The following is a 24984-nucleotide window of genomic DNA, read 5'->3' as shown; positions in this document are numbered from 1 at the left end:
GGTCATCTCACATTCAAACCGTAGCACTCAGACTCAAAAAGTTAAAGTATGACTGTTTTTTCTCTTACGTGGAAAAGAGAGAGTGATACACCAACAGAGTAGAAAAAAGGAATCCCAGGGCATGGTGGTACAAACCTGTAATCCCAGCGGCTTGGAAGGCTGAGGCAGGAGGATCGCGAGTTCAAAGCCAGCCTCAGCAACGGCAAGGTGCCAAGCAACTCAGTGAGACCCTGTCTCTAAATAAAATACAAAATAGGGCTGGGGATGAGGCTCAGTGGTCAAGTGTCCCTGAGTTCAATCCATGGTATTGAAAATAAAAACAGCAATGGAGCAGGAGGGAAGAGGGGGTTGAAGAAATACTAGGGAATAAAATCTACAGAATTGCACTATATCCATGTATGATTATACCACAAAGAATCATGTGTGTGTGTGTGTGTGTGTGTATACATATATGTATGTATAATCCACTAATTAAAAATAATAATAGAGGCCTCCCTCAGCCTCCGCCATGGCGAGTGGCAGTGGCGCCGGGTCGTCGGCCACCGCGGCGGCGAATCTGAATGCGGTGAGGGAGACCATGGATGTTCTGCTTGAGATTTCAAGAATTTTGAATACTGGCTTAGATATGGAAACACTGTCTATTTGTGTACGGCTTTGTGAACAAGGAATTAACCCAGAAGCTTTATCATCTGTTATTAAGGAACTCCGCAAGGCTACTGAAGCACTAAAGGCTGCTGAAAATATGACAAGCTGACTTTCTGGAGAGATCCTGATGAGATATGTCAAATTCCTCAAGAGGATTTGAAGATTGCATTTTAGTCAAGAATGTACAGTGAAATTACTGCATGCAGCAGTGTAGAAAAATTTTCCTTTTAAAAAGAATTATAAAACCATAGCTTTATAAATCAGTGGAAAGTGGCTTACAGAGAGAACTATCAAATATGTTTGCATCGCATCTTTTTTTTTTTTTAATGGCCCTAATGTTTTGGCATTGCTATGTTTATATTTATGTATTCCTTATTTATAGCTCTGATAGCTTTAATTTTCTAAGCAGTCTGTCTATCAGATGTGTACATCTGCTGTGCCTGGTGGAAGTATAGTGGAACCCATCAGGATTGATGTGTCGTAGTTATGACTTGTTAACATTTCCATTATAAACTTTAATTTTGAATTGTTTATGCATAATAACTGTTGATTTATGTTGTATCAGGCTGAAAGTTGACAAGATTTTAGCCACCATGTAAGAATTTGTATTTAAATTCCCCGTGTATACCAGAATCTTGTTTTTTAAAATGAGAACATAGAAAACATTTCTTGTAATCTTCTCTTTAACAAAGAATATTTAGTTTTTTTAAACAGGTTTTGGGCAGTTAATAGTGTGAATTAGATCATTTTGTATTTACTGAAAAATAAAACTTCTAGAAACTTAGATTTTAAAAGTAATAACAGTGCTTAGCTTAGTATTGTTTGTAGTTTGAGTCATTTACATCAAATAAGAATATTAGTTGAATGTTTTTCTAAGTTTTATATCCTATAAAGGCCTAAAAATAATGTATAAAGTGAAACATAGCCAACATGCAAAATTCCTTTTTACTTTTATTACATAAAAGTAATTGGAATTCTTATCTAATAAATATGATGTAGATATATAATAAATCACTAGATAAGTGGTGTGTTTCAATGAATATGTAATATTTTCTGAAGAAATAAGGATTTCTAGTCATTAAACAAAAACTAATGAAATGTGTATCAGGAATTATAAGTTTGCCTTTCTAAAATCATTTTGTGTGTCATTATTTACCCTTAAAGTTTTAACTCATCAAAATGATAATTCAAAAATAAATTTTAGAAAATTTAGGATGTTATTGGTTCTGTTTCTGTAACAGAATCTCAGTGGAATTTTTTTGCAAGGCTAATATGAATTTAATTTCATTGTTGACTAAATTTTAGATTTTTGTTAGATACCTTTTAAATGAATGGTATTCATTCTTCACTAATGTTTTTTATTGTTCATACAAGCTGAAGTGGTTTTTATAAGATTTAGTGATATTTAGGTAGCCACTTTCTCTGCTTTTTTTTTTATATATTTATTTGACCATTATGACTTTTAATTCATGGCATCTTTACCAGTAAACTGAAAAGGTCTATTAGCAGAACAAGTTGGGAGACAATAAGAATTTGTGATAAGCATTTGAATGAAACTAAACACTACAAATACTGCATGTTATTTATAAATCAAAGAGAACATTTATTCTCAACTCCAAAATGTGTATGCAGTTCTAGGCCATAAGAGTTGATAATATAGATTCAGTTATTTACTTATGAAGCAAAATAAGAAAAAATATTGAGAAAGGATTATGTTTACAGAGGCCTTCTTATGTGTCATATTTCTTAAATGTTTTTTGGTGATAATGGGGATTGAACCCTGATGCATTCCACTAAATCACATCCCCAACCCTTTTTATTTATATATATTTATTTGAGACTGGGTCTGGTGATATTGTTCAGGCTGACCTTGAACTTGTGATCTTCTTGCCTCAGCCTCCCAGATAGTTGGGATTAGGTGTGTGTCACTGCTGCTGGCTTTAAATGTATTAGTATCTTTTTAATGCATACTTCAGTAATATTTAAGAAATAAAATAAAATGATACAATTCCAATGCTGTACATGTTGACAATGACAAAAATAAAACCATATTGGTAGTAAAAAATAATAATAATAATAATAGAATAGATACCAGTGAAGGAAAAGTAGAAGTACTATGGAATGATATTGGTCAAATTATGTGCATGTATAAATATGGTACCATGAATCCCACTGTTATGTATAATCATAATACACCAATAAAAAATAGAAAAAAATTCATCTCTTCAGATTTTTTCCCCTAAACAATGTCATAACAACTATAACATTTATATTTTATTAGATATTATAAGTGATCTAGAGATGATTTAAAGTGCACAAGAGGACATGCATAGGTTATGTGTAATTACCATGTCATTTTGTACAAGGGACTTGAGCATCAGTAGATTTTGGTAGATGGTGGGTCTAATCCCTTGCAGATGCCAAGGGTTGGTGTTTTAAATGCCAAGGCTTTTAGGTGTTTCTTTTCTGGCCTCAAGTATTTTACAAGAGTTTTTAACAGTCAAAAGTCACTTGAAAAGAGAATTACAAATTAAGAGGATTTATACTATTTGCTTTTTAATCTTTCTGTAAAGTTACCATAATGAAAAAAGACAGTGCTTTTAAGGTGTATAGACACTTGTATATTAATTTGAACAATAAATTTTATACAGTTTTCAAAGCAATTTAATGGGAAAGCAAATTCTTTTAAACAAATAGTTTTTTGATACCATATCCAAGAAATAATTGATATTTGATCATAGATCTAAATGCAAAGCTAAAGTTATGACATTTCTGTAAGAAAACATGGGAGGATATCTTTAAGATTTTGGGGGTAATCAAGACTTTTTAAAGGGATACTTGAAATGCTAATTACAAAAGAGAAACTACTAAATTGACAATTAAAATGTAAAATTTCTGCCGATTACAATATATTGTTAAAAGAAATAGCAATTTATGGTGGAAGAGAGATATTTATTATGTATGTATTTATCTATGCCTATTTATTTCTGATCATCAAATGAAAGCATATCTAGAAAATAGATAAAACACTAACAAATAAATGGAAAAGGAGAAAAATCAATGAAAATTTAAAAATAGAAAGCTTAAAAACATTTTCTGAGAGAAGATGGGAAAATGACCAAGAACACACAAGAAAAGATATTCAACGCCATTAGTTATCTAGGAAATGCAAATTAACATCACAATGAAATGCAACTTCCACTTACTAGAATATGAAAAGACAGCCAACATCATGTGTTTCTAGTACATAGAACAACTGTAATAACCTGTGTGTACTCCTAGTGGGGGAGTTAAATTGCTCAAGTCTGATGGATGTAGTTTAGCAGGTTCTTATAAATCAACTTATGTCTCATTTCTAAATGCATATTTGTGTACACGGACAACACACATATGTTCTAGGAACCAGCAATTCTACTCTTAATATTTACACAAAATAATAAAGCATATGCCTACTAAAATAGTCAAACAAGAATGTTTATAGCTGCTTTATTTATATAGCCATCAACAGGAAAAAGACAAATAATATATGGTATGTTTCTAAAATAAAATTTTCCATGACAATGAAGAAGAACAAATTTGTTCCTATAAAACAACATAAATGATTCTTTAAAATCTTGTATTCCTTTTTTTTTTCACTAAGAAAGAGAATATATACATCACAGTGTCCACTTCTATAAACAATAAGACTAGGAAGACATCTATTGTGATAAAACCTAGAAAGTGTCTGTCTATGGAATCTATTGACTTGACATGAGCCTAGGGCACTAAGGGAGTCTCTGAAACTGAATTTTTCAGAGGTGGAGATAACGTGGGTCTATACCACGTCAGACCCAGAGCCATATATCCTATTGTATGCAAACCAGCTCATTTTTTAAAAAAGTTCTGAGTAGTGAAGGAAAATATAGAGGTAAAATTAATCCTCAAGCTACTAATACACATCAGGTTAAAAGTTAAAAATAAGCATTTATAAGCAACAGATTAGTTATTTGTTCCATATTTACTCTAGATTTCAGTCTGATTCATCTTTCAAAGGTGCTACAAGGCAACCCTCTTCTTTGGTGACTGAAGATGCTGCAGCTGCCACTCTGCTGTGTACAGCACGGGCACGTTTAAAATGTGATCTCATGAGGGTACTTATGAATGAACTTGAAGTTTGACCTCAACTTACTTTTTAAGGTTTAAGATGTTCTTTATTACTAAGTCCCTTAATATGTGGATTGAAGTGAAAGATGCCACAAAATTTGATTTTTTTCCCAGTTCAGAAACTGTAGACACTCATCTTTTTTTAAAACATATTTTGTAATTTTGAAATTATTTGTTTATTTTAATTTGTTAATATGACGGCAGAATGCAATTCAATTCATATTACACATATAGAGCACAATTTTTCACATCTCTGGTTGTACACAAAGTAGATTCACACCATTAGTGTCTTCATACATGTACTTTGGGTAATGATGACCATCTCATTCCACTGTCTTTCTTACCCCCATACCCCTTCCCTTTTCCTTCCTCCCCTTTGCTCTATCGAAAGTTCCTCTATTCCTCCCATTCTCCCCACCCCCATCCCTATTATGAGTTAGCATCCTCATATCAGAGAAAACATTCGGCATTTGTTTTTGGGGGATTGGCTTACTTAGCATAATATTCTCTAACTCCATCCATTTACCTGCAAATGCATGATTTTGTTCTCTTTCAATGCTGAGTAATATTCCATTGTATATATATACCACATTTTCCCTATTCATTCATCTACTGAAGGGCATCTGGGTTGGTCCCACAATTTAGCTATTGTGAATTGTGCTGCTACAAACATTGATGTGGCTGTATCCCTGTAGTAAGCTGTTTTTAAGTCCCTTGGATATAAACCGAGGAGTGGGATAGCTGGATCAAATGGTAGTTCCATTCAAAGTTTTCCAAGGAATCTCCATACTGCTCTCCAGATTGGCAGCACCAATTTGCAGTCCCACTAGCAATGTATGAGTGAGGCACTCATCTCTGACATGTATGAAATCTGGAATATGGAAGCAAACATGTCTAGCAAACACAGTTCAGATGAGAGACAACAGTGAAGAAAGTTTTTTAATATTCAACAGGTTTCATTTCCAAGAAATTATTTCTTCATTCCTTCATTCCTTCATGAACACTTATTGTGCACTTATGTAGGTTATGCACTTTCTGGGGACTAAGGTTAGATCAGTAAGTAAAGCAAACTAAAATCTTTTTCTCATGGCGCTTGCATTTTGTTGGGAAGAGACAGATAAGCACAATATTGATTAAAGTGTATGTCATTCTAAGGTGTGATAGATGATAAAAATCTATAGAAAATAGTAATTGAAATTAGGAGAATTGGAATTTGTTGCACTGAGATGATCATGTTTGGCCAAAATTTTGAAAGAGATGTAGAACAAACCACATGGGTTTCTGTGGAAGACGGTACCAGTACAGAGAACAGCCAGTGCAAAGATCATGAGGTGAAAGATGCCAGCCACAACCCAAAATAGCAAGACCTAGGGAGTACAAGGAGGGTGATAGGAGATGAGGCCAAACAACTGGGGTGAGGAAGAGTACACATAACCATCTAAGATAAAATCCAGGAACTCAATAAGGGAATTCACAAACGTCTTCAAGGATGCAAATCAACATCAATTTCATTTTTAAATTTCTTGTACTTCTTTCCACACCATAGTTCAATCTGTCCACTGTCCTCATAGACCATCACACCTTCTACTTGGGGATACCCACATTCACTCCTGCACCCAAGAGTCCGTCTTCCAGGCTGGCACTATGACCCTTCCTTTTTGGTTATTAGAAACTAAACAGTTTACAAGTTCTGATTTAATCTTCCTATCCAGGCTCATGTGGTAGTGCACACTTCAGTAATGTCTCTCACAACATGGCCTTAAAGAGGCACTAGTACCCTTTCCCAGAAATCAAGCTCTTCATTACTCCTTCACTCCCCAGAGTCCCATCCCACATACATCAAATTGATGACTGCTCATATTTTAGATCACAGGTCCATATTTTAGGAAGAACATCCCTGATGCCCATCAAGTGGACATAGCAGTTTGCCTGTTATGGCTATAATTGTGGTAGATCATTGATATAAGATATACATACATACATACATACATGCATACATACATACATGCATACATACATACATACATACATATATAAGTGTATACACACAGACACTTTAGGAATTTCTGTTTTGGGATAAACTAAGGAAATAAAGTTGAATGGGCTTATTTTAAAATTGCATCTGAATATTAGGTTAAAATGTGTGATTACTGAAAGACCCAAAATTTTAGGTAGATCTTATAGAAGTGATATTACAAAGAATCTTCAAAAGTCATTGGTTACAAAATACTTTTGAGATGTACTATTATTAAACGCCAAGGAGTTTTTTTTCATCATGTCAGAAGAAAAGCCGTATGATGAAAGGAAAGGAATTAATTGCATCTCATTTTTCTAAAAAAGCAACAGGAAGAAAACCCAAAGGCTTCTAGGACAGGAAAGAACGAGGCAGCTGCTTTACATGCCTCCACTAATCCATGCTTCTTTTTGGGATCAGGAGGTGAGGCAAGAAGACCCATGGGATTGAGAGAGAAGGGGACGTATCAAGGATGTTCCCAGAGAATAAAGGTAGCTTTCTAGAAAGGCACCCTGAATACATAAATTAAATTAGTGCTAAGTGCTTAGGCTATGATTGACAAGGACAGAGGACTAGTTTTGGAAACTGTCCAGAGAGGCAATTGCTGACAGCCTGAAAGTCCTTGCCTTGTTTATCTGTGATGAGTCATTCTTTTGCAGGACAAAGCTGGTGCAAACCAGCACACGACCACAGAGGAGCTGAGGCCGATGCCTGGAAGTTTCATGATGGGTCAATGTCTGCAATCAATCTTTGGCGGTATTCTCCTTGTTGTTATAGCCCTGTCTAAGCTTTTCAAAGGGAAAAAAAAAAAAAAACTCAAATGAACAAACACACACACAAAATGAAACATGTTTTTTTCTTCCTTCTGTTATGAAGCAAAACCTAAGAGGGAAAAGAAAAAAAAGAAATGATTATTCTACTGCTTCTTTATTTTCCAAGTTTCCACGAATCATAACTATCATCCAATATTCACAGTTGTAAGCAACAGATGCAAAATTTGGCTAATTTACACAGAAAATACTTTTATTAAGGGATTCTAAGTAGCCCACCTAATATCTTAGAATCAGGCTTGGAGTTGACAGGTATTGAAAGATGCCAGGAACACCTCCATGTAGTCTCTTCTGGGCCCAGACAGTGCAGTGCATGATGGTGGTCCTGAGTGCCCTAGATCTTCCTCCAGGTTAGAACACTGATTCTGGAAACTGAGCTCCATACTGCCTCTAGTGGCAGCCTTGCATCTAGTGACCACACTCTCTCTCTCTTTTTTTTTTTTCTGATTTCTTTTTATTATTATTATTGGTTGTTCAAAACATTACAAAGCTCTTGACACATCATATTTCATACATTTGATTCAAGTGGATTATGAACTCCCATTTTTACCCCATCTACAGATTGCAGAATCACATCGGTTACACATCCACTTTTTTACATACTGCCATACTAGTGTATGTTGTATTCTGCTGCCCTTCCTATCCTCTACTATCCCCCTCCCTCCCCCTCCCCTTCCCTCCCATCTTCTCTCTCTACCCCATCTACTGTATTGCATGGTAAAGGAAGGAGACCCTCATTGTTATACAAAATTACATATAAGAGGAAGTGAGGGGAAAGGGGGGAAAAACAAGAGAGAGAAATGAATTACACTAGTGACCACACTCTCCATCTGCATCACTAGCCTTCTTGCCAAATTCTGTCAGGAAAACACCTGAGTGTCAGAGACTGGGTCTCCAGCCTGTGCCCCTGTGGCAAGGGCCACTAAGAACATTCCAGGATCTCCTAAGAGTAGATGGCTCAAACATAAAGGGACATGCAGAAGCTGAGCAGAAAAAAAATATCATCCAGATGTCATTTACATTTTATCCCTTTGTCTACTTCAAATCTACATATTTGCCTTTTGCTACCTTAAGAACTTCTGTTTAAATATCTCTCTTCTAAAATGAACCACTAGTGGATAGCACTAGCTGTCTTCTCCAAGGGTCTCAGAGATCCGTCCATCACATCTCCAAGACTGGATGCCATTCCTCCTCTGGAATGTTGAAATCCTTCCTGGATATCCTGTAACATGTGGACACATCTGGACCACACACCCTCATAAGCAGTCCTAAATAAAAAAAAGAAAGGAGCTGAAATAAAAAAAATTAATCAAAAATACAGATATACACATGACTTATGGAGGAGGTAAAGTGTAAAGATGCTCTATCCTCATTTCTGCTGCTGTTCACGTGGTCACTGTTTAGGACTTTCCTCTACCACCCATCTTGTGATCCCTTTGTTCTCAACAGCTCCCCGATTTGCTTGGGTCTCCACTTAAAGGGTTTTGCAAATCTGAATTCCAAAGAAGCAGAAATGTTGAGTTCTGGTATTAGGCATGTAGAAATGAACACCACGTGTCTGGTTGTGAATGTGTTAAAATCCTACTCTTGTATATTTTTTTGTCATTATGGAATTTTCTCAGCCAGTACAGATAAATTAAATTCTTGTGGCCCACTTTGAGACCATAGGCATTCCTAATTAGTAGGTGTCTACGGAAGACATTCTGGACCTATAGAAAGGGGGAGAGTTGTTGATTAAGGCAAGTAAAGCTGAAATTCTAACCTACAAAGTCAGTAAGAAGAAACTTGTTTTGAAAAGTTGGATATTGAAAAATATTAGAGAATAAAGATCTGATTTATTATTTAATAGTCATAAAGACATTTTTTGAAGTTTTAAACTCAAGTCCATTGGGGATGCTAGGTCTTCAATGGTTGATGTGCCTCTCTTTTATTCTCCATAGGTTTTTAGGATAGTTAGTCACTACGGATTGTGATACTGACATCAAAGTATGTCAGTGTGTCAGTTTAGAACATCTATGAACAGTAATGTCTTTTTGTAAATCAAACATATCTTGATTTATCTATTTTCTCTACCATATGAAGGTAAAAGACTTGGGTAGATTTCTAATCATAAAATGATACATTGGAGTGAATTTTGATAAGACGTGTGTAACAGTGAAAAATTCTCTTCTCGAAGTTACCCTTTAGAAACTTTAGAACTTTATCTGACTCTGGAAGAAACCCAACCATGTGTCAGTCACAGATTAGAGCAGTTTCTCAACTTTGGCCCATGGAATCCACTTAATGTCATTATTATATAGAGAATAATGTAAAGCTGCCTCATTATTTTTTACATTAAAATGATTAGCTCTTGATAAAACTTCAAAGAACACTCCTAGTATAAAATTGAGTTTACAAAAGAAATGGACTAATAGTGAATCTCCATAGGTACATCACAGTTTTAGCAAGAACCAACTCATGACAAGTCTTCCTTCCTTCTTCTCTCCCTTCTTTCTTTTTTCCACAGCTTTTTTGAAGTTTGACTGATAAATAAAAATGCTACATAGTTGAGATGTGAAACATAATTTTTCCTTTGCTTTTTTTTTTTTTTTTTTGGTATCAGGGATTGAACCTAGGGGTGCTTACCCACTGAGCCATCTGCAGTCCTTTATTTTTTTTTTTATTTTGAGACAGAGACTTGCTAATTTGCTTAGGACCTCGCTAAGTTGCTGAAGCTGGCTTTGAACTTGCAATCCTCTTGCCTCAGCTTTCAGAGCCACTAGAATTACAGGTGTATGCCACCATGCCAATTTATGATGTTTTGATATATGTACATATTGTGAAATACTTATCACAATCAGGCAATTACATATCTATCATCTTACTTAGCTTCCTTTTATTTGGTGATGCGAATACTTGAGATTCACTCTTAGCAAAGTTCAAGCACACAATATCTTATTGTTAACAAGAGTCACCATGCTATCAAGGCCTGAAGAATTTATTTATCTTAGAATGGAAAGTCTGTGCTTGTGACCACTACCTCCCCCTTTCCTCACATCCAGTGCCTGGTAGTCACCATTCTGTACTTTTACATGAGTCTCAGTGTTTTTGAAGATGCTACATATATGTGAGATTATGCAGTGTTTTTTGGTTCTGGCCTCTTCTTTCTCTCTCTCTCTCTCTCTCTCTCTCTCTCACAAAAGAAGCACAAAACCTTTATTAAATAGATACATACCTTGGCTATTTAGGAAATAGCATGTTTATCAACAAAGTTGAAAAATAATAGCTGATGTGGGTTTACCCAGGAAGGTAATTGGAAAAAATGCATTGGAAGTCAGTGTAGGAAGACTATTAACAAACAAAGACTGGCAGTTGAAGGGAGAGAAAATAAGAAGAAATGAACATAGGATGCCCCTCAGGCATCAAGTTGTAGTCTCTACCTCTGTGTAAGTACAAACTTGTATGATCACTCTGCTCATTAGTCTGAAGTTCCAGGTATTTGTGATCCATCCTCCTAACCTAGATTCTCTTGGGATCTGCCCTCTTATCACTCAGATTCCCTGATACCATATGCCACTTTATCCACTGGCCTCCTTTTCTTAGTGTAATGTCTTCCAGGTTTATTTGTGTTGTAGCATGAACACGAGGCTGAGTAAGATTCGTTGAGTATGAAGATGGAATGTGAACATAGTGTTGCTTTTCATGCATGGTGTAAGGTAAGGATCAGATTTCATCTTCCCTGCATGTGGTTTTCCAGTTTTTCAATATCATTTATTGTAGAGACTACCCTTTCTCCATTGTATATTCCTGGTGTCTTTGTAAAAGGTTGGTCGGCTGTATATATGTGGGTTTATTATTGGCCTCTCTTTTCTGTTTCATTGGTTTATACGTAGACTTATTACACTTAAAGAGATTTAGGAGGGAAGGATTTTTTACTTGACAGAATCATTACTGGTCAAGGCTTAGTGATGAGAAATCATGGATATACATGTGGTTGACACTTTGCCAAAGTCACAGTTGCACGGAGGTTCAGCTAATCAGACACAGTGCTCTTTTGATTTTTGCTCATTGGCATGATTCCCAAATGTTGTACTATTTGGGCCATCTTCTATGGGGCCTGTATAGTTTTAACATCCTTCTTAAGTTGTGCAGGTTTGCACTAACATATTGGCCTAAATGTGGCCTAATCAGGGAAAATCACTCAATAGTCGATAAATTATAGATGATACTTGTTAGTTGACAAAGTTCCCCTAATAAATTATTGAAGGAGAATATTTATTATGAATGCATGTTGAATAATGTTAAGTATTTTCTATGCATCCATTGAGCCACTCATGATTTTAAAATATGTATTAGGGATTAAATTGATTAATTTTCAAATGTTCATTTAGCTTCACATTCCCCAGATAAACTCCACTTTTTTAATATAATCCACAATTTAATTCATCAACATTTTGTTAAGAGTTTTGTATCTGTATTCACTCAGGATTCTGGTTTAGAATTTTTCTTCTTACAACGTAATTTTGGCTTTTCATGTCACAGTAATGAGTGCTTCATAAAATCAGTTTGCTAATGTTCTCTGTTCTTCTGTTATGTTCCTTGTTCTTCTTTGTTTGGTTAAATTGTTCTTCCTTCCTTCTGCTTGTTTGGATTTAATTTGCTCTTTGTCTTATATCCTCAGTTAGAAGGTACAATTACTGATTTGGGACCTGTCTTCTTTTCTAATGTAGGTTAATATAATGCTCTCAACTTCCCCCTAAGGACCGTTTTCATGTTCTCTAGAATGCAGACATATTTATTTTCCTTTTCATTCAATTCAACACATTTTTAAACGTCTTTTTAAATTTCCTCTGTGACTTATGCATTATGTAGGAGCAGGTTACTCACTTTTCCAACATCTGGATATTTTATGTATCATGTTCTGTTAGTAATTTGTACTTCAGCTTTCCTATTGTCAAAGAACATACTTTGGATGTCTTAAACTTGTCAAGGTTTATTTTATGGTGTAGAATATATTCTGCTTGGGTGAATGTTCTAGGTGCACTTGAGAATAACATGTTCTTCTGTTGAGACTGTCATTCACTGGACAGCAGGAGGCCTAGTATCCTGCATCCTCACAGTTCCTGCAGGCCCCTTCTACCAGTTGCTGAGAGAGAACAATGAAGCTTTCAACTACAAACATGGATTTGTCCCTCCCCTTCCAGTTATTTTGACTGGCATAAAAGAAACATTTGCCTTCCTGTGCTCTGTTTCCTTATTTATGACTTCAACTTCCACTTGTCCCAACTGACAAAGTTGAGCCCAATAGGCTAAATGGATAGACTTTATAAAAATTTAAACAAAAATCATAACTGAATAAAATTAAATTTTTAAATTATCTGTATTAAGTTACATGAAAAGTTTTATATTGGAAAACTTTTTTTTTGTCATAGAAGAAATTGTGGTTCTGTTGGCTGTAGCTATTAATAACTGGACCATGGGAGAAGGCACTTGGAGATGCTTTTAATCAGTGTTGACAAAAATGATATTTTGACAATGGGGCCTTGGTCTTTGTCATCCGTTGCCCTGAACCAACTTCCCCTATAGTCTCGGGGTCATTGTGTCTCCCTCTTATATTTGTAAGTGTCTCAGTATTCTATTCTTGTATCATCTGATATAAAGGGTCATGATAAGATCAGGTAATTTATATCTTAAAAATACCACCTAGACTGATTACTCTGAAAAATTAACAAAAAATTAATAAAGAATCTCAACATTAAGGGGAAAGTACATAATAGCAGAATTTCAAGCATTGAAAAGCATTAATGCTCTGTTATTAAGTTGTAATGGAATAATAATTTGTAATGGGATATTTCCATGTCACCTTTCTTGTGATATCCTATATTGTGTTTTATTTACTATGGTCACATTATTGCTCTATATGCACCACAATTCATAAGATGTGGGTGTGAGAAGACTTTGCTTCCTGATGCTCTTGTCTAAAGGGATGAACCACAGAGTTATGTTATTTTTTAGTGTTATGTTCGGAACAGACCACATTCTTTGAATAGACAACGAAAATTGAAACATATATAGGTAAAGGAGGTTTGAGGTTTGTTCAGTGTTATGGTTTAGATTTGGAATGTCCCCTAAAAGCTTATATGCCTGAGATTTCATCCCCAGTGCAACGATATACAGAGATGGGGCTTTGGGGGAGTATTGGATCATGAGGGCTCTAACCTCATTCACTGGTGATTAATTTGAAGGGACCTCTGGGAGGAGGTGGAATCTATACACATATGGGGCATGCTGAAAGAAATAGGCACGGGGGACATGCTCTTGGCAATCTAATCATAGCTGTGGCCACCTTCTGACCCATGTGTGATTCCTCTGTTTCCTGGCCTCTATGAGCTGAATAGCTTCCCTCCACCGTGCCCATCCACTGTGATGTTACTGCCTTGGGGCCAACCAACCGTGGGCTGGAACCATGAGCCCCAAATGATGTTTTTCTCCTTTAAGTTGGTATTGTCAGATATTTTGATCACAATGATGAAAAGCTAACTAAAATATTCAGCATAATAATAATTCAACACAAAGTATATGCAAGAAAGGTATATTAGCTATTAAAGAAAAATAAGGAGTTACCAGCAGAAAGATAAAACAGTGGAGTTATGATGGATGCTGAGGAAAGAATACAAACACAGGCCTGAACAGGCAGAAGGTCAAACAGGACTGACTCACATGTGTGTCTGATGTCCTACACGGGCTTTTGAACAGGAGCTGAGTTCCCAGCTCTCCGCTAATAGGTTTTGAAAGCTCATTTGTACAGAGAAAAATGTAACAAATGTCTTCAAATGTCTGCCTTTTGATGTTGTCTTTCACTGATGTTGATAATTAGATCCCATGAAGCCATTGCTGAGAGGACTTCAGGTTTTTGATTCCAGCCTTTTGGCTATGCAGCACACTGTCGAGCATTTATTTTCTTCTCTACCCTGAAGACAGACCATGACCTTGGCTCTACTTATCTGAAAGCTGAGTCCAAGCTAATGTGGAGATGTTATTAATGGCAAATGTGTTAAAAATCCCTGCCAACACACATGTTTCCGCCTTCATTTGCGTTTTAAAATGCAGAAACCGTTTCTACTTTATCTACCATGAATCTTAGAAGGGGACTCAGTGAAGTATACAACAGGAATATTAATTATCTAAGATTGAAGTTATTTTAAAATCAAACCAATGATAAATGCACTTTGATGTATTAAGATAATTAGCAGATATACTGATGGAAGGTATTTAAGTATAGGCAGTACATTTCAACAAAATGTTTTGCTCTAAAACACACGCATGATAAATGCTACAATTAATAAAATAAAAGAGAATGATTTTTATTAATGTGCTTTCTGTTGCTATAACAAAATACTGGAGCCTGGGCATTTTATGAATCAAGATATTTATTTAGCTCAAAGTTTTGGGTGACTAGAAGTCCAAAATTGGGTGGTCCCATCTGTGGGACTTGTGGGGAGGACCCCTCTGGCTGCATCACCACATGGTAGACGAGCAGAAAGGGAACTGGCTGCATGCAGAAGGAGCTGAGAGTGTGGTCTTTGCAACTCTTGAGAGTTGACTTGCTCTGTGAGACAGCATTAGTCACTCCTGAGTGCAGGGTCCCCATGACCTCATGACCTTTCAGGAGGCCCCATGTCTTAAAGGCTCCATCACTTAATCCTGCCATGTTAATGACCAAACCTCCAGCCATGAGCTCCTAGGGGACAAACCACATTCATAAAAGGCCATTTTAACAGGAATTTGGACACTCCCCTTCCCAGGTTGTACTTAATTTTTCAGCAGTTAGACATCCCAAGATAAGTTCGAACATGAAAGTGGTATGATTATATTTTAGGATAATCAGTCTAGGGGTAGAGCGTAGGGCATTTTGGAGTGGGCACAGGCCAAATCAGTGAGATTCTTCTGGGGGGTAGTTGCACTTCATCGGTCAGGAGGTGACAAACACGTGCTAGAACTTACCAGTATGGAGAAGGGCTAAGGGAGAAGGTGCAATATGTACCACAGAAGAGTGAAGGAAGTCGATGTACTCTATGGAGGGTGACAGAGGAAAAATTAAACACGACACTGGGGAGAGTGGGAAATTTTAGATCCGTTGATAAAAATACAGGAGTCAGGAGGGAACACAGGTTGTAGAGGGATGGGTTGAGTCAATACACTAAGACATGTTTAGCTAGAAACCTAAGAGGTCCAGGTAGAATTGACATTGAATATGTAGACTGATACTTCTCAGAGAAGGAAGAGTGCACGTCCTAAGCACAGAACCTTAGAAAATGCCTATAGCCATACAACAGGAGATAATTATCCAAGAATACGGAGGAAATTGGTTTGGAGAAACTCACGTTAGAAAAGTATCATAGAATCGATAATTTTAAGAAAAAAACACAAATTGGCAAAAAGAGGTAAATAATAAACAAGCGAATAAAAGTCTCTACGTGATTTCCAGAAAGCCACAAGTGACCCTTAAGAGTCACTTGATTTCTGAGCTGCCTCTCCCCTCTGGAGATGGTCCACTTCTTCCTTTAATGTGTATTCCTCGCTTTACTCTAAAGTGTTTCATTCTTGAAATGGCCTGTGTTCTCCCTTGAAAATGTATTTGTTCTCCTAAATGAATTTATGTTTCTTTGAAAAAAAAAGACTGCAATTTCTGTAGGTCACAGAAGGTGGAAACCAGATTTCCATGTCCTACAGAATGCATGTTATGAGAAGATAAACCCAGCGGGTGTATATCAATCATGACCTCTGGATATGAGAGAATGAGAGATTTCGAATATATTGGTATATGAAAGTTTTCTCTCTCTAAAATAAATCTCTCTATATTTTTATAATAAGGAAACAGGAGTCAAAAGAATGATAAAGAGGGGGCAATCAGTGAAGGAATAAGATCCTGAAAGTGATCAAGAATGTGAGGTTAAAGGTCAACCAAGCACCATCACTAGAGGATCAGCAGCTGACCTGGCTCAATCAGATCTTCAATGCATTTGATTTCACCAGCAACCCCTTCAGGAGGACAATGCTATTTGTATTTTATAGATGAAAGGATATGAAGCTCGAAGACACTGAATAGCTTGCTCCACGGCTCAGGAAGCAGAAGAGGGGTGGATTCAAAGCAAGAGCTGTTGGGCTTTGGCCCTTGCACTTTTTTCTGGGGTGATACTGTCAGGCATTTCTAAAGAGACAGGGATGTGGCAGTAATATTCAGGTATGCAAGAGGAGCACAATGAATCATGGTCTTGCTTCTTCAGACAGCAGATAAACTAGAGATGTGACAAGGATCTCTTCTGCTTCTTTTCCTTCACTTACTTTTAAAGTACAGAAAAGTGCGATATTCTCACTGAAATCCTGGCTTCCAGCAATGATGACACTTCAGAGATGTTTGCCAAAGTAATGGAAAGTGAAATGCCTACTTTGGATGCAGATCAGCTGTGTATTCAACAAAGGTTAACAGATTGGGTTTTATTATTTTCTGCTATAAAGCTGAAGCCACTATTTTCTTACTCTATCTTTTTAATGAGAACATACGCAAAAGCTACGATCTTAGAAAAATAAAAAAAATAAAAAGAGCAAGAAGAATAAGTAAACAGAATAGTAGAAAATTAAAATATGCAGGATAAAATTAGCACTTCCATCCCTCTCCCACCAAGGACAGAGGGACCTAATTCTCAAGATCCAGTGTTCCCAGAAGTGCAGCTCATACAAGCTACCCCTGGATTTCCAATCCATTAAAGGCTTTCCTGACACTTCTTAATGTCTGGACTTGTGGAGGTGGACTTGTTACTTTCTGTACCCACAGGGTAGAGGTTGTATTACAGCTAACACCAGTACTACTATAGTCTTGCTACCAACACTCCAGTACCTTTTAAGTTATATATATTTGAGGTTAAATATACATGTGAGTTATGCAATATTATCTAATTTTGTGTATAAAAGATTAACTCTTTAACCCAAATCACATATTTGGTAACTTCAATAACAGGATTCATATCAGGTATTCTGATTCCCATTCTTTCCGTAAGATAAGTCTTGTTGTTACTATATCTGCTACTTAATTTTTTTTGTCTTTTATTTATATATTTAATCATATTTGGGTAGCAGACATATATAGGGTAGTGCTTAAGCTTTGGACAATGATCATCATTACTGTGTAACGTTTTACCTTGCATCTTTCCTGGCCTGGATACCATCATACAGAATGTTCTGTGTATGCTTGAGAAGAATGCATACCCTGTGGCTGTTGAAATGATCTATGTCTGATAGGTGCATTTTGGTCCAAAGCATTGTCAAGTCCAATGCTTCCTTACTAATATGCTTTCTGGGATGATTTATCCCTGGTTTAACATGGGATACTGAGGTCCCTACTCTTATTGGATTATAACCTCTTCCTTCAGATCTTTTAATATGCATTTAATATACTTATGTGTGTCGATGTTGGATATATACATATATATCAAATATATAACATATAGTTATAGTTGTTATATTACCTTGATGAATTGACCCCTGAATAATTATATAAGGTTCTTCTTTTTTCTCTTTTTACAGTTTTTGACTTAAAGTCTATTTGATCTTATGTAAATATAGCCACCCCTGCTCTCACATAAAAAATGGTTTTTATTTATGTGGGATATTGTTTTACATTCCTGCTCTTTCAGTTTTTTGTCTTTTTGGTAAACACAAGGTTAGTTTGCTTTTGAAGATGACAAAACTAGAGGCAGCGTGCGCTCACTTGCATCTCCATGATATAGACTTCAAACTGGAATGCAGCTGCTCACTGAGGTGGGGGACCATGGAGAATATTTGAGTTCAACAGCAGACAGACCCAGACCTGGAAGAACCAGAGACATTGGTTATTGGAAGAGAGTGAAGCAGAACGCCCCAGCACCAATGGCATGCCAGTGTGATAGAGGGAGCAGTCATCCTCCATTGGTGGAGGTAGAGGAGGGGAGAGCATCACTTCCCAGCACAGATGTCTGAGAGTCCATAGCCCCCTCCATTCTCAGGGGTGTGTGGGAACATGACATAGAGTTAGTGTTACCTCCACCATCTGAGTGCACAGCTCTGGAGAGAAGCTTTGGTGAGTTTCCTGCTCTGTGTTAGCTCTAATGCAGCAACGTTGGTGTCTCATTAACACAGCTCTTGGAGTGTGCAACCCAAATAGCTCAGGAGAGAATTTGTTTCTGGGGAGCTCTGCGTTCTGCTTCAGCTTGTCCCAGTATACAAGGCAGCTGAGAGGTATGCTAATGGACTCCAGCCAGCAGTCACTCCTGGTAGTCACTTAATGAGCACCATGAATAAAAGAAGAGGTGAATAACCTCCAGCCTTTGCTCTGTTCAGGTATGCACAACCTAAGGAGGCCTGGAGAGCAGCTCCGACCAGCACAGGCTGCGAATTTCCACTCTTTCTCATTCAAACACCTGGTGGAAATTTTTATTTTTTAGTAATATGTTTTTATTTTTTCTTTTTTTTCATTTCTGTTTTGTGTTTGTTTTTGTCTCTTTTTTTTAAAGTTTTTTTTCTGTCTTTAACTTTTTTCCCCACTTCTCCTTTTTCAACTTTTTTCCTGCTACTTTTTTCTTTAATTTTCTTTTTATTATTCTTTGACATTTTATTTTATTCTATATTATTATTTTCCTCTCCTTGGTTTGAAAGACATATACATCCAGTTATAGGAGGCATTTGCAACCTCAAATAGACATAACCACAAAAGAATTTCTCCATGATAGAAAAATTCCTTAACATACAAAACAAAGAATAGTAAAAGCTGCAAGAGTTAAGCATCAAGTAATATTTAGGCAAACTCATCAAAACAACAGATTTCTAAGCAAACCCTCTAAAATCCAGGAAGGCATGGGATTATGTATTTCAGATTCCAAAGGGAAATAACTTCTGGCCAAGATTTTTATACCCAGCAATATTAGCCTTCAGGATCAAAGATGAAATAAAGAATTTCCAAGATAAGCAAAAATATAAGGAATCTATTATCTCTAGACAAACATTACAGAAGATATTTAAGGGAAATGTATATTCAAAAGGGAAAAAATATTAACACAATCATAAGATCATGGGAAAGAATTAATCTCACTGGAAAAATAGACAAAAATGAGAAATAGGAAAGAATCAAAATATTAATAGTATTAAACCATAAAACATCCAAGATGAATAAGACATGAAGATATGAATATTCAAAACAACATGAAGAAAAATCAACAAAATAACAAGAAAAATTCTGTACCTTTCAATAAGAACCTTGAAAGTAAATGTTCTGAATCATCTAATTAAAAACACATATTAGCAAATTGAACTAAAAAACAAGATCCAGCAATAGCTGCCTGCAAAAAACTTACCTCACCTGCAAAGATGTACACAGAGTGAAAGCAAAAGGAGGGAAAACGATATTTTAAGTAAACAGAACCCTGAAGCAATAAGGAGTAGCTACACTTATAACCACAAAATAGATTTTAAGCAACATCAGTTAGAAGTGATAAAGAAGGTCGCTACATATTGATCATGAGAACAGTTCACCAAGAAGATACAGTAATGATAAATTTATAATGTTATGGTTTAGATATGAGGTGTCCCCCTAAAGTTCATATGTGAGGCAATGCAAGAAAATTTGGATTAAAATGATAGTGTTAGGAGAGTTTTAAGCTAACCAGTGCATTAATCTCCTGATAGGGACTACCTCGGTGGTAACTGTAGGCTGGAGGTGTGGTGTGCTGTGGCTGGAGGAAGTGGGTCATTGGGGGCATACCTTTGGGGTGTATGCTTTGTACTTGGTGTGTGGAATCTCTCTCTCTCTCTCTCTCTCCTTCCTGTTGTGATCTCCAGAGCTGCTTTACTCCACCACACTCATCTGCCATGATGTTCTGCCCCATCTTGGGACCAGATCAGTGGAGTCAGCCACCTATAGACTGAGGCTTCTAAAACCATGAGCTCCCAAATAAACTTTTCTTCCTCTAGATTTTCTTGTTGGTCTTTTGGTCACAGTGTTGAAAAGCTGACAAAAACAACATCCAAACACAAGAGTAGGCACTCTTACAAAACAAGCACTACTAGATGTAAAGAAATGAGGTTAAAATCAATAATAGTGGGTGACTTCAACATCCTTTCTCACCAATAGATCGTCCAGATTAAAAAAAAATCAACAAAGAAACATCAGAGTTGAGATACTATATATCAAATGGCTTAACAATTACAGATGTCATCCAAGATCAGTTAAAAAAAAAAAGAATCTGTATTTTTTTTATCCTTTCATTGATATCTGTGCATTTGAGGAAATGTCACCTCTCTGGGTTTTACAAATGTTCTTTGTCAGGAGTGGGCCTCATTACTTAGTTCTAGAAGGCCCAACTTGTTATGATCCTAGGTAGGAATAACTTATTGTGAGTTCTCTAGTAATTTGAGATGCTGCCCTTGTTCTGCTACCCAGTGGAGCTACTGACTAGGTAGAGTTATGACTGGACACAGGGAGTGGCAGGATGCCCTGGTGGGCAATTCCCACTGGTCACAATCTGCATCTGGGCAGGACTGCGGGCTAAGCTTCAGTTCAGAAAACTGCTGCTCCATGTGGACGGGACAAGAGGCTTTGCTCCTTAGAACTGCATGATTGAACACTGACAGCCTGTCAGGGTGAAGCTGTAGGGGTAGGCCTTTTCCAATTTCAGAAACTATTTGCCTTCATGGATCAAGAAAATTTAGTTCCTACCCTCTTCTGAAATGGGAGGAGGTGGAAATCTCCCTGCCTAGGCAGTGTCATTTGTGGGTTTTGGCTGAGTGGTGCTGCTGCTAGACTTGAGTATCACGAGATGTAGCCCCTACAATTCTCTGACGTGGGTGGAGGAGAGTATTTCGCAGCCTTAGAAGCATCTTTGTGATGAGCTTTGAGGCTGTTCATGGACACTAGTTGTCCATGGATTCATGCTAAGTTAAACCTCACGTTGTGCTTTGAAGGCAAACAACTGAGCTTTGCAGATAGGATATGAAGTTAGTTGGCATCTCTGATCGGGTGACACAGCTAGTAGGAATACAAGGGGACCACCAATATCTACATGCTGGTCACTCCTTTATTTCTACCTAAACTTGGGTGATCTAGTTAGGCTGTTGCCTCAGTCCTCTCTATAGGGTTATACTAGAATAGGCTTCTTGGGAAATATCTTGGAATACTAGGGAGGCTAGCTGACTATTGCTGGTTCTTTGGGTTAACATCAAGACTGGCAACTGTATGACTCATTAGCACCACTGGAGAAAAGAACTTGGCTTCAGTGCTCCCCACCCAACTTGATGTGACAGGCATCAGTTACAGTCTCCTGGCAACCAGAAAGCAGATGACATAACATGCACATGATGTTATGTGGTGGGCTGAATTGTGTGGGATGTGGGAGTATTTTTATGTCATAGGAGTGTGTTCAACGGAGTTAAGCACTGTGTTATAGAACTTACCTCCGTATTCAATTTCTATCCTATGGCTAATAGTAATTGATTTGTAACCTCACCTACATTTTAAAATGTTTTTGGTGTTTTCATCGGAAACAAAATGTGTTTTCACATTTGAAGACTCATTTAAAATATAAAATAGTGTTTGGTGAATGCAGCCTCAGGCAGTAATTGTGTGAGTCAACGTTCTGAGAAGAGTAATCTCATCAGGCCTGATTAAAATGTTTTTGTTCAGGATCTACTAAATGTGGATATAATGGCTTTGAGGGCTGTAATAAGCACTCAAAGGTAATAAGCAGAGGATGGAGGTCACGTCTTATCCTTATAGGGATGTTATCAAAGGTTATTACTACCCCTGGAAAAGCTAAGTTTTAGTCAATACTTCACAATACTCAGTCTGAAATTAATTTTATGTTATTTGTGATGGGTGCCATGTACATGTACAAATATCACACCTACCCCATATATATAGTCAATTAAAAACTAATAGTGGCACAACTTTCTAATTTCTAAAAAAAATCATAAGCTCCTTCCCTTTCAAACAGTATCAGCACACAAAATACAAGTTAATGTATAAAGTATTGATGACATGGTTAATCTAAGAAAGGATTGTTTTGCTTTGTGGGTTTTCAGTGCTACTGTTAGACTTCACATCCCTGGAGGGAAATTCCACTAGCTGTAATCTGCATTTGGGCAGGGCTGCAGGGTAGGCTTCAGTTAGGAAAACTGCCAAAGTCACTGAAAGATAAATACAGTTTTACTATGGATTTGGGGTAATCAGGATAGGTTTGTCAGTTGTGCATGAGAAATTCTCAAGTCTCCACACTAAGGATTTCTTCCATTATCTTCATACCACACTTCATGCCCTAATCAACCTTTGTAAGCCTAGTGTTTGAGGCTTGTGAGTGGGTCTTACCTTTTATGAAAGGCCAAAGTAATGCAAAAGAAATTGAGGAAATATTAAAGGATAAGGAAGGTGAAAGAGGAGAAATAATGTTAATAATACTTGGATTTTTCCTTTGAAGTTATCAAAGTACTTTCTTCCCCATGTCTCTTCTTTTTTTAAATTTTTTTAAAAATTTATTTCTTTCACACATGACAATAGTGGAGTGCATTACATTCATAATTATCCATTCACAGCACAATATTTCATAACTCTGTATATAAAGTATGTTCATTCCAAATTATGCCATTATACATGAGCTCTCTTATTGATTTTTTTTGCATTACAATTCTTAATACACCTTTATACCACAATTTATCATATCTCTGTTTGTATATAAGGTATGTTGACACCAAATTCACATCTTCATACATGTATTTTGTATAATGATGACTGTTTCCTTCCACCATCCTGCTATTCCCCTTCTCTCTCCCTTTCCCTCCCACCCCTATTCCCTATCTAGAGGTAATCTTCCTCCCCTGCTCTCCCTCCCTACCACACTTTGAGTCACCTCCCTTATATCAGATAAAACATCCAACATTTGTGTTTTGGGGGATTGGCTAACTTCACTTAGCATAATCTTCTCTAATGCCATCCATTTCCCTGCAAATGCCATAATATTATTCTTTTTTATTGCTGAGTAATATTCCATTGTGTATAAATGCCATATGTATATTTTTTTATCCATTCATCCGCTGAAGAACATCTAGGTTGGCTCCACAGTTTAGCTATTGTGAATTATGCTGTTATAAACATTGATGTGGCTGTGTCTCTGTAGTATGCTGTTTTTAGGTCCTTTGGGTATAGTCCAAGAAGAGGAATAGCTGGGTCAAATGGTGGTTCCATTCCCAGCTTTTCAAAGAATCTCCATACTGCTTTCCAAATTGGCTGCACTAGTTTGCAGTCCCACCAGCAGTGTATGAGTGTTCCTTTTTCCTCCACATCCTCTCCAACACTTGTTGTTGTTTGTCTTCATAATGGCTGCCATTCTTACTGGAGTGAGATGGTATCTTAGAGTAGTTTTGATTTGCATTTCTCTGATTGCTAGACATGAGGAGCATGTTTTCATGTATTTGTTGATTGATTATATATCCTCTTCTTAGAAGTGTCTGTTCAGGTCCTTGGCCCATTTATTGATTGGATTATTGTTATTTTTTTTTTGGTACTTATCTTGTTGAGCTCTTTGTATACCCTAAAGATTAGAGCTCTATCTGATGTGTGAGGGGTAAAAATTTGTTCCCAGATGTAGGCTCCCTGTTCACCTCACAGATTATTTCTTTTGTTGAGAAAAAAACTTTTTATTTTGAATCCATCCCATTTGTTGATTCTTGGTTTTAATTCTTGTGCTATAGGCATCTTACTAAGGAAGTTGGAGCCTAGCCCCACATGATGAAGATTAGGGCTTACTTTTTCTTCTATTAGACGCAAAGTCTCTGGTTTAATTCCTAGATCCTTGATCCATTTTGAGTTAACTTTTGTGCATCGTGAGAGACAAAAATTTTCATTTTGTTGCATATGGATTTCTAGTTTTCCAGCACCATTTGTGGAAGATGCTATCCTTTCTCTAGTGCATGTTTTTGGCACCTTTGTCTAATATGAGATAGTTGTAACTTTGTGGGTTAGTCTCTGTGTCCTCTATTTTGTACCATTGGTCTAAACAGCCTGTTTTGGTGCCAGTACCATGCTGTTTTTGTTACTATTGCTCTGTAGTATAGTTTAAGATCTGGCAGATCTGTCTGTTTTGACAGACCTTTAGCCATGCTAACGAAGAGAAGAAGAGAGAGAACCCAAATTATTAGCATACAGGATGAAAAAGGCAATATCACAACAGATGCTACAGAATACAGAAGATAATTAGAAATTACTTTAAAACCTTATACTCCAATAAAATAGAAGATAGTGAAGGCATCGATAAATTCCTAGAGTCATATGACCTGCCCAGATTGAGTCAGGAA

At 36.7% G+C, this 24984-nt stretch overlaps 1 protein-coding gene across 1 annotated transcript; it reads left to right on the top strand.

Moving 5' to 3' along the window:
- Positions 1-501: 501 nt before the first annotated feature.
- LOC114099210 (mitotic-spindle organizing protein 1) lies at positions 502-1094 on the top strand. The gene has a single exon (XM_027943473.2). The coding sequence runs from the start codon at positions 509-511 to the stop codon at positions 752-754; it is 246 nt and encodes an 81-aa protein (XP_027799274.1). The 5' UTR covers positions 502-508; the 3' UTR covers positions 755-1094.
- The last annotated feature ends 23890 nt before the right edge of the window (positions 1095-24984 follow it).

The sequence above is a fragment of the Marmota flaviventris genome, chromosome 1 (genome assembly GCF_047511675.1).
Source record: "Marmota flaviventris isolate mMarFla1 chromosome 1, mMarFla1.hap1, whole genome shotgun sequence".
Taxonomy (NCBI): Eukaryota; Metazoa; Chordata; class Mammalia; order Rodentia; family Sciuridae; genus Marmota; species Marmota flaviventris.
This window is presented reverse-complemented; position numbering and strand designations above follow the sequence as displayed.